This window comes from Amblyomma mixtum, chromosome 2 (assembly GCF_055824585.1).
Source record: "Amblyomma mixtum isolate Tamu chromosome 2, ASM5582458v1, whole genome shotgun sequence".
NCBI classification, from domain to species: domain Eukaryota; kingdom Metazoa; phylum Arthropoda; class Arachnida; order Ixodida; family Ixodidae; genus Amblyomma; species Amblyomma mixtum.
In genome coordinates, this window is record NC_143013.1 from 138576725 (window position 1) to 138590707 (window position 13983).

The 13983-nt window shown below is 52.8% G+C and overlaps 1 protein-coding gene across 1 annotated transcript in view; it reads left to right on the forward strand.

The window, feature by feature from the left end:
- Positions 1-664: 664 nt before the first annotated feature.
- The window catches only part of LOC149361079 (cytochrome P450 3A29-like), a 37625-nt gene continuing 24306 nt past the window's right edge, over positions 665-13983 (forward strand). The window contains exon 1 of the mRNA XM_089569450.1: positions 665-847. Within this exon, the coding sequence (XP_089425576.1) occupies positions 665-847 (183 nt within the window). The remainder of the gene's footprint in view (positions 848-13983) is intronic.

The window sequence follows — 13983 nt, forward strand, 5'->3', positions numbered from 1 at the left end:
ACTGCGTCAGTGCTAAGACCAGAGCCAAGTTCGCCTTTGGTAAGTGACAACGGTTCCCGATTTAGAGGAGAATTAAAAGTGAGCAGCTAGCTGTGTTTCATCAGGAATTCGAGAACCCGTACAGCAATGTTTCACTCTTGGTTACTAGAGCTAGTCAAGGTATCTATCACTAGTGCGCCTCAGTGAACAAATGGGCGCAATTTTAAATGCCTAGAAATCGTATATTTTATGCTAACTATGCGTTTGATTTCCAGCTACATGCTGTGCTTCTTTGTTTATCCTTAATATTCCGCCGAATGCAAGAGCTGTACAAAATAGTGAATTACAAGCTGTGGTGCATAATGAGATCTGAGAGAACACTTTCTGGCAAGGACACGTTTTCGTGCTATATCTCGCTATCTGAAAAGTAGTGTTAATGCTGAGTGCTATAGTTATAGTTGAACACTTAAAACATACGCCCAACTTTAAAAAAATTCAAGTTGGCTTCAGATTCAGATATCGCAATTTTATTTTATACACCGCCTACAAAAGGCACCCAGAGCTTTCCTAAATGGCGCACTCCTCGTCACCCGTATCCTCGTCCTTCAGGGAGGTGCAAACATTCCCCGCACGTTGGCTGCGAATATACGAAGTCATATAGTATATGAAGTGTACTCTTCAGCAGATGGGGCGTGAAGTGTGGAACGTCGTGGGAGCTGTGCTGCTTGTGGCGGTAGCCGTCGTCGTAGCCTGGGTCCTGGAAAGGCGCCGGCTGTACGGCCTCTTCAAGCGGTACGGGATACCTGGGCCTGAACCAAGCAGCCTCGTCTTTGGACACTGGAGGCAGCTCCGGAAGGACACGATTGGGGTGAGCAAATTCCCACCAGCGAACAGGACTCGGGCCCTTGCCGTTCAGAGCTCGTTCCCTCGACCAACGTAATCCCGCCCTAAGCCACTGCTTCCCTGCCCTGGACCAGAGGCTTTTGGCGAATTATTTCTTGTCCATATTCTTGCAGCCGGCCGAATACTACAATATTGAAGCTATTTTGTGATGCCGGCGGCAGACGGTTTGGACACGTATTGTGAAAAACCATGCCAATGTTATTAATTACTTCATTTATAAACTTAAAGGTCTGAAAGTGAAGCAGTATGAGTATATGAGCGGTTGGAATTTAATAGCAAACAAATATAATAAAATTTACCAAAGGCTTTCAATGACGCCCATGAACGTTGGTGTGTCAATGACGGAGGCAGCTTCAGTGGGAAGTCATTCCAGTACCCGGCTGTGCACAGGAAAATGACTGCTGAAAGGTGGTACTTCAGCCTTCTGGGAGTGACTACAATAGGGTAGCTGGTGCGGGAGATGCGGTCTCCAGCTTTATTAATGCGAAAGCGTTTCTCGTATCACCAAAAGATGTCTGCTGCTGTTATGAGGTTCTCAGATGACGTAGCGTCAAACGAGTGGTTGTAATCGAAAGAGGGCAATGTGAGGGTAGTGTCGGAAAAATAATCACGTCGATAGAATGATTAGGCAATTAATTAGAGCCAAAAATGTCCAAAAAGGGCTGATTTCGACGACGCCACAATGTCACGTCGTAGTTCCCTTCTCATTTGGTCGTAGGTCGTAGTTCAGGTCGTAGTTTCCTTCTCATTTTCCAGGGCGAGGTAAAAGTTGTCCACTTGTAAGAAACAGCTCAAAGGGATTGAAGGAATATTGCCGCGAATCTTTGTAGTGTTTGGTCAAGCGGAGGTAATAAACGCAGAATCGAGGTGCGCCGTCTTTATTCCTCACTGGTCACAATTGCTCACAATCCGGTGGGTAAGTTGTGATGATGCCACAAGGACACGTGCGCGAGGTTTCATCAGCGGTGGGTGGCCGCCTTGGCCACCCTATATTTAGCTCACAACACCGACGCCGTATTTTCTGGGTAACATTTTCGGGTCAAGAATGATGGAAGTTACTGAGGCTTGGTGTGGGCATATATATATATATATATATATATATATATATATATATATATATATATATATATATATATATATATATATATATATATATATATATATATATATATATATATATATATATATATATATATGTTTGGCTGCATCGAGCGAAAAATACATGCGCTATCGAAGGCATGCAGGCAAAGCATCCCCTCCAGTGCACATAACTAGTCGAAAAAGCCAAATTTTGTCGAGCCACAGCGCAGAGGATAATCGCATTGTCGAAATTCTAAAAACTGATATGGCTATTACTAACGACCGGCTACAAATATCTAAATGCAACTTGGCGCCTAACTGTAATAGTTAAAAAATTAATTATTAAAAATTAGTGAATCATTTTACTACTTAATACGATTCACCGGGTCTCTGGTGTCCGCCAACATTGGTAATACTATGCTGCAAAAGCCATATCTTTACTAAGCAAATTCTACTTATGAGAATTTTTGAAAGTGTTCGCTGAAACACCCGGTATATATGTGCGTGCGTGTGTGCGTGCATGTGTGCGTGCGTGCGCGTGCGTGCGTGCGCGCGCGTGTGTGTGCGCGCGTGTGTGTGCGCGCGCGTGTGTGTGCGCGCGTGTGTGTGCGTGTGCGTGCGTGTGCGTGCGCGTGCGTGTGCGTATGCGTCTGCGTGTTCGTGTGTGCGCGTGTGCGCGCGAGCGCGTGTATGCGCGCGTGCGCGTGTGTGCGCGAGCGTGTGTGCGCGCGCGTGCGTGCGTGTGTGCGGGCGTGTGCGTGCGCGTGCGCGTGTGCTTAACTGTGCGTGCGTGCGCGTGCGCGTGTGTGTGCGTGTGCGTGTGCGTGTGCGTGTGCGTGTGCGTGTGCGTGTGCGTGTGTGTGTGTGTGTGTGTGTGTGTGTGTGTGTGTGTGTGTGTGTGTGTGTGTGTGTGTGTGTGTGTGTGTGTGTGTGTGTGTGTGTGTGTGTGTGTGTGTCATCGTGGTCCGGCAGCAGAAGACGACGACTGTCCCAGTACACCTGCCAAGCACGCGCAGACTGGATTTTGTGGCTGCTTAACTGCAAGGCCGGCGCAGCGCTGTTCCGTTCCAGCCTGGCTGAGCGCGTCCAACCAAATGTATTTGTGGAGACCCGACGACGACTGGTGTCTACGATTCGTCTCCACAAATTTGGTGACTCCGGACTTCGCGTCTTCGTTCTCTGCTCCTGCCCTGCGCTTTGCATCAGCCGCTCCGCTAGGCCTACCACTGCCCGGAGCTCGAGACCCCGCCTACCTACCATCGTGTAAGCCCTGGCCATAGATCCCTCCACTCCTGTGCAGTCTCCGTCACCTCGTAGGCTGCCACCTCATGAGTCCGCGGTCTCCGCCCTCAAGCTCCCCGACTTCTGGTCATCCGACTGGGAACCTTGGTTCCTCACCATGGAGGCCTTGTTTCGCCGGCACCGCATCTCGTCACAGGTGACCATGTTCGACCATGTCATTGGTGCGCTCACGCCTGCTACTGCTGTTCCGGCGTCCAACAACGAACACGCAGCGTGTAAACAACAAGAAGAAGAACATTTATTCGGGATTGCTTGCTGGTATATATTGCCACCTAGTCTTGCCAGGTGGCGCATACGAAGTAGGGCGACGACGACGAAGTAGGGCTCGCGCTGTGTGGAGTCTGTCGCTGTTGTTGCCCCAGCTTGCCTGGTCTTCCCTTTCGTGCCTGCTGCTAATAAAGCCCCCCTTCGTCAGCAAGTACGTTACAGTCTGGTGGAGGTGCTGGGTACCCGTGAGCCCATGCAAGAGACCCCTCCAGGCAGCCGTCGAGCCAGCCCTGTACCGCTTGACACCCCGGTACATCGCTTCAGCCGGAGGATCCAGGGACTGCCATCGGAGGTTGGACCATTAGAGAGCGGCGCCATGGCGACAGCCGCTCTTCCTCCTCTGCAAACCGCTGCTGCCGCGCCATCCCACTACACCTTGCAGACTCCGCGGATTCCTAAGACGTTCCGTGGGGAACTTTTTGAGGATGTGGAGGACTGGCTCCTTCACTTTGAACGCGTAGCTGCGTTTAACCAATGGGAAGACGCAGCCAAACTCCGGAACGTTTACTTCAGCCTCGAGGATAGTGCTCGCACCTGGTTTGAGAACCGAGAGGACGTTGTAATCTCGTGGCATGAGTTCCGTCGTCGGCTGCTGGAGGCCTACACAAGCGCTGATCGTCGCGAACGAGCTGAGCGTGCGCTACAATCCCGCATCCAAATGCCGAACGAAAGCGTTCAGATGTACGTCGAGGACATGACGCGCCTCTTTAGAAGAGCTGATCCGGCCATGCCAGAAGAAAAGAAAGTCCGTCATTTGATGCGTGGCGTCAAAGAACAGCTCTTTGCAGGCCTCGTGCGCAGCCCACCATCGACCGTCGCTGCATTCCTTGCCGAGGCCGCGACGATGGAAAAGGTTCTTCAACAACGTTCTGCGACTTACAACCGGCCCGTGCATGCTGCTGCAGTCACCGAATCGTTTGCCACCGCCGGGAGCCACCCTGACGATTTGCGCGAACTGATTCGCACCATCGTGCGTGAAGAGGTCCTCAAGTTTTGCAGCCCTTCGCAGTCTGCACTTGGCTCGATTTCCGCTCTTGTTCGCGAGGAGGTGCAACAGGCGTTCAGGGGTCCTACCGTCGAAACACCACCTCTGCCGGGAGACTACAGCCGCCCCACCTATGCCGAAGTTGCGAGACGCCCGACTGCAGCTTCGCCACCGCCGATTCCAGTAACGCCTCCTGCACCGCTGTCCCTAGTTCCACCAGTCCCGTATTTCGACGATCGCCGAGCGCACTTGCGGAAGGCCGATGTCTGGCGCACATCTGACAACCGGCCACTCTGTTTTCACTGCGGAGAACCAGGCCATCTCTACCGCAATTGCTCTTATCGACGCCTCGGTCTGCAGGGATTTCGAGCCGATTCGCCCAGACCCCGGTTTGGCCACCGGCCTCCAGCCATTGAAGACTTCCTCGCGGAACAGCGACTTTCAGCCCGTGCGCCGCATCAGCCGCGCTCATCTTCTCCGAGACGCTCTTCCCCAAACCCGCACAGCTCCTCGCGAGCAGTACAGGGTCGCTCGCCGAGCCCTCGCCGGGAAAACTGAGACCAGCGACCTTCGGGGGCGAGGTCGCTGGGAGTCGCTGCACTGAAGACCTCCCGCCGCCGCCGCTACGCTCCGACCGTGAACAGATTGCACCGTCATCTGACTGAGACAGCTGCGTTTCCTTGGACATACCTGTTCTTCTCGACGGTCACAGAGTCAGTGCATTAGTGGACACCGGGGCCGACTATTCAATTATGAGTGATAAATTGGCGACTCTTCTAAAAAAAGTGCTTACGCCTTGTTCTGTAGTGCATCTCCGTACTGCCGGTGGTCATCTCGTTACTCCAAAGGGTATTTGCACGGCTCGCGTTCAGATTCAGGGGTCTACGTTCGTCGGCAGTTGTTTAGTTCTGTGCAATTGCTCCCGCGATCTCATTATCGGCATTGACTTTCTGCGGGAGTATGGTGCTGTCATCGACCTCCGCCAAAGAATCATCACCTTTTCGACCAGTAAAGCGACCCACCTCGCCGAAACTTGCCACCGCAGTGCCGTCCTTCGTGTTTCTGCAGACAGTGTCACGTTGCCGCCACGGAGCAGTGTTTTGGTTGAAGTCACTTGCAACGACTTGCATGACGCAGAAGCAGTCGCCGAGGCTAACCGTTCACTCCTGCTTACTCAAGGCATCTGCGCCGCTCGCAGTCTACTGACGCTTCGTGGTGGCCGGTCTGCGGTCCTGGTCACTAATTTTTCTAATGAGTACCGGCACCTTTTTGCAGGTACTGCTATCGCTTCTGCCGAACCTGTTACCGATATTCCCGTTTGTTTTGCGTCCGCGGCAGCCGGCACTGACGAACCTTCCCTTGAAAACGTCGACATAAACTGCCACCTGTCTCGGGAGCAACGCCTGGCTTTGGAACAGCTGCTGAAGGAATACAAGTCGTGTTTCGCTTCCTCCTCGAAGGTTCGTCAAACACCCATCACGCAGCACCGCATCATCACCTATGACGACGCTCGCCCTATACGACAGCAGCCTTATCGTGTTTCTGCTAAAGAACGGGCGGTTATCCAAACTCAGGTTCAGGAAATGCTTGACGATGGCGTTGTTCAACCTTCCCAAAGCCCGTGGTCTTCACCTGTAGTCCTTGTTAAGAAGAAGGACGACACTCTCCGGTTTTGTGTCGACTGTCGCAAACTGAACAGTGTGACTAAAAAGGACGTCTACCCGTTGCCGCGCATTGACGACTCGCTGGATAGATTACGGCGCGCTAAGTACTTCTCATCCATTGACTTAAAGAGCGGCTATTGGCAAATTGAAGTAGACGAACGGGACCGCGAAAAAACCGCCTTTGTGACTCCAGATGGCCTCTATGAATTTAAAGTGCTTCCTTTCGGTTTGTGCTCCGCCCCGGCTACGTTCCAACAGATGATGGACACCGTCCTCACAGGCCTCAAGTGGCAAAGCTGTCTTCTTTACTTGGACGACGTCGTAGTTTTTTCGAAAACATTTGACCAACATCTCCAGCGCCTGCGGGCTGTCCTCGAAGCCCTCCGCTCGGCAGACCTTACCCTGAAGCCCCAGAAGTGTCATTTCGGTTACGAAGAGCTCAAATTTCTTGGTCACGTTGTGAGCGCTGAGGGAGTGCGGCCGGACCCCGAAAAGACTGCCGCCGTCGCACGTTTTCCCGTTCCGACCGACAAGAAAGCTGTCCAACGCTTCCTGGGTCTCTGTGCGTATTATCGGCGCTTTATTGCGAACTTTTCCACGATTGCTGAGCCGTTGACGCGCCTCACCGGGAATACCACCTCCTTTGTCTGGACCACTGAGCAAACAGACCGCTTTCTCTACGCTCCGCCAGTGCCTTCAAACACCTCCCGTTCTTGCGCACTTCGACGAAGATGCCGATACCGAGGTCCACACCGACGCCAGTAACATCGGTCTTGGCGCGGTCCTTGTTCAACACCAAGAGGGCCTTGAGAGGGTTATCGCCTATGCTAGCCGTACTCTCTCCCGCGCCGAGAGCAATTACTCCACGTCTGAAAGAGAATGTCTTGCGGTCGTGTGGGCCACCATGAAGTTTCGCCCTTATCTTTACGGCCGCCCATTCAAAGTGGTCACCGATCACCACTGCCTATGCTGGCTGGCAAACTTGCGAGACCCATCTGGACGCCTGGCACGCTGGAGCTTACGGCTCCAGGAATTTGACATTACTATTGTCTACAAGTCCGGCCGCAGACACGAAGACGCCGACACACTGTCGCGTGCACCAGTTGATGCTGCCGACGCAGCGCCCGATGACGACAGCGGCTTCCTTGGTACTCTCACCGCCTCCGACCTACTGACTCGGCAGAGGGCGGACTCGGACCTTCGCCCTCTTATTGACGCCCTTGAAGGTAGTGATACGGCTAAACCTCGCCACTTCTCTCGACGTCTTGGCTCCTTCTGTTTGCGGCAAGGTCTCTTGTACAAGAAGAACTCGAGAGGCAACGATAGACCTTACCTTCTCGTCATTCCAGCCGACCTCCGGTCTGACGTTCTTTTCGCCTGCCACGGTGAGCCCACGTCTGGCCACTTGGGCTTTTCACGTACGCTCGCCAGAGTGCGGAACATGTATTACTGGCCTGGACTTTCTGGTGATGTCAAACGATACGTTAAAAGCTGCCGAGAATGCCAGCGCCGGAAAACGCCCCCACTTAAGCCGGCGGGTTTTCTCAAGCCCGTTACTGCCCCTCGCGCTCCGTTCGACCAGATCGGCATGGACCTCCTCGGCCCTTTCCCCTTGTCGCAGGGCGGCAATAAGTGGATCATAGTTGCTACCGACTATTTGACTCGCTACGCCGAGACCAAGGCGATCCCTCGTGGCACAGCTTCAGAAGTCGCAGAGTTTTTCATGCACAACATCGGCCTGCGACGTGGCGCTCCTTCGCACGTGATTACAGACAGAGGGACGGCGTTTACAGCGCAACTAATCGACAACATCTTTCGGCTGAGCTGCACAACACACCGCAAGACCACGGCCTACCATCCGCAGAGCAATGGCTTGACCGAACGATTAAACAGGACTCTTGCGGACATGTTGTCCATGTACGTAGATGTCCAACACAAAACTTAGGATGAGGTCCTGCCGTATGTCACCTTTGCCTACAACACCGCCCTGCAGGAAACTACGCGCTTCTCCCCGTTTCGCCTTGTGTACGGACGCGAAGTCCAGAGCATGCTTGATGCCATGCTCCCGTGCCCAGAGGATGACCAACTCGCCCCAGACGCCCAACAGTTTGCCCAACGTGCTGAAGAAGCCCGTCAGCTGGCCCGCGTGCACATCGGGCAACAGCAGAGCTCGGATGCGCGCCGTTACAACCTTCGCCACCGACAGGTTGACTACAAACCCGGTGACCAAGTCTGGGTATGGACTCCTGTTCGTCGCCAAAGCTTGTGTGAGAAACTGCTCTCCCGCTATTTTGGCCCTTACAGAGTGGTACGGCGTGTGAGTGAGGTTAACTATGAAGTGGTTCCGGACGGTGCTGCGCAACCGCGACGCCGACAGCCCGACTCTGACATTGTGCACGTTGTGCGGCTTAAGCCGTACTATACACGGTGACGCAGCCGTGCTGATGTTTTCGCGCGCTTCAGTTGCGGCAGTTTGCTTGTTTTTTTTGTTTATTTTTTGTTTCACCCTTACGTCGACAGCGACAGCGCTCTTTTTGTTTTCTTCATAAGGGGGGAATAATGCAACCTAGTCTTGCCAGGTGGCGCATACGAAGTAGGGCGACGACGACGAAGTAGGGCTCGCGCCGTGTGGAGTCTGTCGCTGTTGTTGCCCCAGCTTGCCTGGCCTTCCCTTTCGTGCCTGCTAATAAAGCCCCCCTTCGTCAGCAAGTACGTTACAATATATAGCCTACAGGGGGCTGCATGATACCGGCCACGTGTTACAGACATCAGATATCACGGACCGGGCCCATACAAAAGAGCGCATGCGCGACTGATACAATACATCTTCCTCGGTGTAGTCTTTAAAAGTCAGAGCACAATACGCGACACTTGAAATTCTGGAAATTCTTGGAAATTATGGCCGTAGTGAAGACGATTGGGCTGTCTCTTTTGTCGGGTGGATCGCCTTGGCACAAATTGCGTGGGCTGTGTTGTCGACTGCGACGCTCCCGAATTTTCCTGAGCTTGCGTGGGCTGTGTTGGAGACTGTGACGCTTCCACATTTTCCTGGGAAAGGTCTTCGCTATCAGAGCCATCTTCCGTTAACTCGCTTTGGAATGGCTCACGTGTGGCCAGAAGATGCTGTCGGTTGCGTCGAGGCACTTTGTTGTCCTCTGTAAGGACGCGATAGGACCTTGGAGCCACCAGGCCCATGACTCGAGCCTTGCAGTCCCATGCATCCCCTCGTACTCTTACAACTGCATCTTTCTTGAGTTCGGGCAGATTTTTCTCTTTGGAGGGCCTTTGCTGGCGTGGTTGGCGACGAGACGTCTGTTGACTGGAGCATGACACGAAGTCTGGTAGCCGAGTGCGTAACTTTCTGCTTTGAAGAAGCTCTCTAGCGGACCGGCCTTCGGCTAGTGGAGTCGAGCGATAACCGAGAAGGCCCAACCAGAAGTCCTCGTTGAGTTCGCCAGTCTTCATTATTCTTTTGTCAATTTGGACTCCCTTCTCGGCGAGGCCATTGGACCATGGGAATCGCGCACTCGACGTCACATGCTTGAAGTCGTATCTAGAGGCGAACAAAGCAAATTCATGAGATGAAAACTGAGGACCGTTGTCGGTGCAGACTTCCAATAGAATTCCATACCTTGCAAAAATTGAGCTAAGCTTAGCAATGACAGTGCATGACGTTGTGTCAGGAAGCTTTTCGACTTCAGGGAAGTGAAAACGCATCGAACACGCACAGGTAGGAGTTCCCGCCGTACATGAAGATGTCAACACCTACCCTGTACCAGGCATGGTCTGGGATCGGCCTAAGTACCACTGGTTCGGTTTCTTGTTTGTACGCGTACTTTTGACAAACAGAACAGGACTTCACCATGGTTTCAATGTCTGTATTCAATCTCGGCCAGAATACCAAGCGACGGGCTCTCGCTTTGCACTTATTTATGCCTAAGTGACCTTCATGAATGCGACCCAGTATTTCAGCTCTCATAATCTTCGTAATGACGACCTTTGTCCCCTTCATAATAATGCCCTTAACTTCTGATAACTCAGGACCAAAAGGTTTCATCCAGCCTTCAATTTCTTCTCCATTCCTTAGTTCCCGCAACGCTGCCTGCAAGTCTGGGTCAGAAGCTGTCGCCTCTGCCAGTCGATCAAACATTTTCTTGTTTACCAGCTCCGAAGTCACACTCACTGCATGAACGTCGACGTCATCAGTGAAGTCATCACGTTCGCTTGGAACGGCTGGCGACGACCTTGAAAGCATAGCGGCCAGGAATAGCTGTTTGCCCGGGACAAAGTGAAGAACGTAATCGTACCTTAGCAAGCGCAGGAAAAAGCGTTGGAGTCTTGGTGACATGTCACCAATGGCTTTCGAAGCAATTGCTATCAATGGTATGTGGTCTGTTCCGATGGCGAACGTGCGGCCGTAAACGAAATGAAAAAATTTTTCACAACCGAAAGTAATGGCCATTGTTTCTTTCTCCATTTGCGCGTATCTTTGGTTTGCCTCCGTCATTGTGCGTGATACATAGGCGACCGGCCGCCAACTATCACCGTAGTTCTGAAGAAGGGCAGAACCAATCCCATTTTTCGAAGCAGCAGCAACGATCTTGGTCTCTCTAGCCGGATCGAAAATGGCTTGCACAGGTGGACCGCTTAGTGTATCACAGACAGCTTGCCATTCTTTACAGTGGTTTGCAGACCATTCAAAAAGGGTGTCTTTTTTTAATGAGGCTTCGTAGTCCTTTCCGCCAGATGCGGTATATATTATCCGAAGTACTTCACTACCCCGAGCATTCTGTGAACGCCGGCTTTGTCCTTTGGCCGAGGCATTTCACCTAATGGTGCGGTCAGTGCGAGGTTAGGTCTTATTCCGTCTTTGTTTATGACGTCACCCAAAAAGTCAATTTCTGTGACACCGAATTCGCATTTCGCTGCATTGAGCGTCAGGCCGGCCTTTTTGGCTAGTTGCAAGGCTGTGCGGAGGCGAGTATCGTGCTCTTCCCTTGTGCTCCTCCATATCAAAATGTCATCGACATAGATTCGGACCCCTGGAGCCTGGTCGAATATTTCATTCATAGTTCTCTGGAAAACCTCAGGCGCCGAAGCAATGCCGAAGGGAAGTCGCAAGAAACGGTAGCGCCCAAAGGGTGTTCCAATTGTGCATACCTTCGATGTAGCTTCATCTAAGGGGATTTGATGGAACCCCGAATATGCGTCGATGCGAGAGAAAAAGGCGGCCCCGGCAAGCTCAGCCTCAATGTCATCACGTTTAGGCATTTGATAATGTTCTCGCTTCAGGCACTCGCTAATTCGCCTGGGGTCAATACATATGCGCAGTTTCCCGTCCTTTTTTCTTGCTGCAACAAACGAGCTCACCCAATCGGTCGGTTCGCTGACTTTGGCCACGATGCCAGCACGCTCCATCCGATCCAGCTCTTCTCGCAGGGGCTCGAGCAACGCCAAGCGCACCCGTCGCACCGGCTGGACTACCGGTGTTGCATCCTCGCGCAGAACCATGTGGTAATGGCGGGCTAGGCAGCCGATGCCCTGAAAGAACTCGGGAAATTCCTTAACCACTTGGTCAGTGCTATTCGTGTGCACAGCGTTCACAGAACGTGACAACAGACCTAGCGCTTCACTTGCAGACAGTCCCAATATGGCCTGATTGCTCTTCTTTACAATGAAGAAGTCGAAGTACCGCCTTTGGTCGTTCACAACCACTTGCAGCGTAGCCACGCCGATGTGCTTCATAACGTCACCGGTGTATGAGCGGAGGATGGAGGGGCTTGGTCTTAAACCAGACTTCGCTTTGAGCCTTTGGAAAACGGAGTAAGGCAATAAATTCGCTTGCGAGCCCGTGTCTACTTTCAGAGACACTACTTGGGAAGCCACCCTCGCGTGAATGACCCAATCAGCTCTGTTGCCTAGGCTGACGCCGAGTATTTCGAAACCATCCTGCTCGCCGCGTACTTCACTTACTTGAGACACTTTTTTGCAAGAGGCCGAAAAATGGTTAGCGCCACGGCACCGGAGCATGTTTTGCCGAATGCTGGGCATCTGCCACGTTCGTGGAAGCGGTTGCACTTAGAACATTTGAACTGCCTGCGTGTTTTTATCCGGGCAACTTCCTGTTCTCGTTGGGTCTCATCTTGCTCCGTACACTCTGAACACTGTTCACAGGCTGAAAATTTGCCTTGCTGGCGCGTTTCAATTCGTGCTACTTGCTTCTCCGCTTGAGCCCATGTATTGCTTTGTTCGGCGCATACCTCTTCAGCCTTGCAAATTTCCTCCGCCTTCAGTAGAGTAAGGTCCTTAACATTCAGCATCTTTTCGCGCAATTTGGGATTATTTGTGCCAAAGACAACCTGGTCCCTGACCATGGAGTCACTCAAGGTTCCAAAATTGCAGCTGCGTGCAAGTCTCTTCAAGTCCCGTGAAAAGGGTTCGAAGGGTTCGCCCTCAGCTTGTGTTCTTGAGCGAAAGACATAACGCTCGTACACTTCGTTTTGCTGCTGTTTGCAGTATTCCTCGAACTTCATCGTAACTGTTTGATAAAATTCCTTTCTTTCGTTCCCCGAAAGCAAAAAGTTTTTGAATATCTCTAGGGCGTCTTCCCCGGCCACGGTGAGCAGCAGTGCGGTTTTAGCTCCTTCCGTCCGTGGTTCTTTCGTCGGCTCCGTGGCCTGCAGAAACAGCTCGAACCGCTGCTTGAAGAGGCTCCAGTTCTTCGCGGTGCTACCGGACCGCACCAGCGGCTGCGGTGGCTTCACTAAATCCATCGTGCAGAGCACAGGGACACCACTTCGATCAGCGTGTTACCGCATACGTGAACGCGATCCCACTTCTGACACCATGTTCCGGCGTCCAACAACGAACACGCAGCGTGTAAGCAACAAGAAGAAGAAGAACGTTTATTCTGGATTGCTTGCTGGTATATATAGCCTACAGGCGGCTGCATGATAACGGCCACGTGTTACAGACATCAGATATCACGGACCGGGTCCATACAAAAGAGCGCATGCGCGACTGATACAAAACAACTGCTGCGGTTGTTCGCGACTTCCTGCGCTCTCCGCCTGCCGATCGCCCTTACGATCATCTTAAAGCGATGCTCATCCAGAGAACTACTGAGAGCCGCGTCGCCTGGAGCAGCTCCTTACCTCAGAAGATCTCGGAGATCGCAAACCTACCGAGCAGTTGCGTCGCATGACCGCCCTGGCTGGAGACTTGGTTACTTCCCACGACAGCGCGCTCCTGCGGGAACTCTTCCTGCTGCGCATGCCTCCGCAGGTGCGCACGATCGTGAGCGCATCTTCGTCTCAGACCCTGGAATCCCTGGCTATGCTGGCGGATAAGACCATGGACGTCGGCTTTCCCTCCGTTGCAACACTTCATCGCCCTCCTGCCCCTCAGCTATCGAGCCCAGCTCCTGACGATTGCTATACCCGTCTCACTGCTACTCATGAGGACCTAGCCTGGCAGGTGGCGCAGCTCACAGCTGAAGTTGCAGCCCTTCGTGCTCGCCGGCCGCATTCGTCGTCTCCACCCCCCCGTAGCAGCCCCAGATTTTCTAGCAATCATTCTCCGCCCTCGACGGCCCTTTGCTGGTTCCACCGCCGATACGGCTCTCGCGCACGCCACTGCCGCCAGGCCTGCTCCTTCGTGGGAAACGGTCCGGCCGAACACTGAAGGCGACCGGTGTTCTCGGCCCGCGATCCAGTCGCCTTTTTCACGTCACTGACCGTGTAACCAAAATCCGCTACCTCATCGACACTGGTGCCGAGATCTGTGTTCTTCCGCCTACGTTGA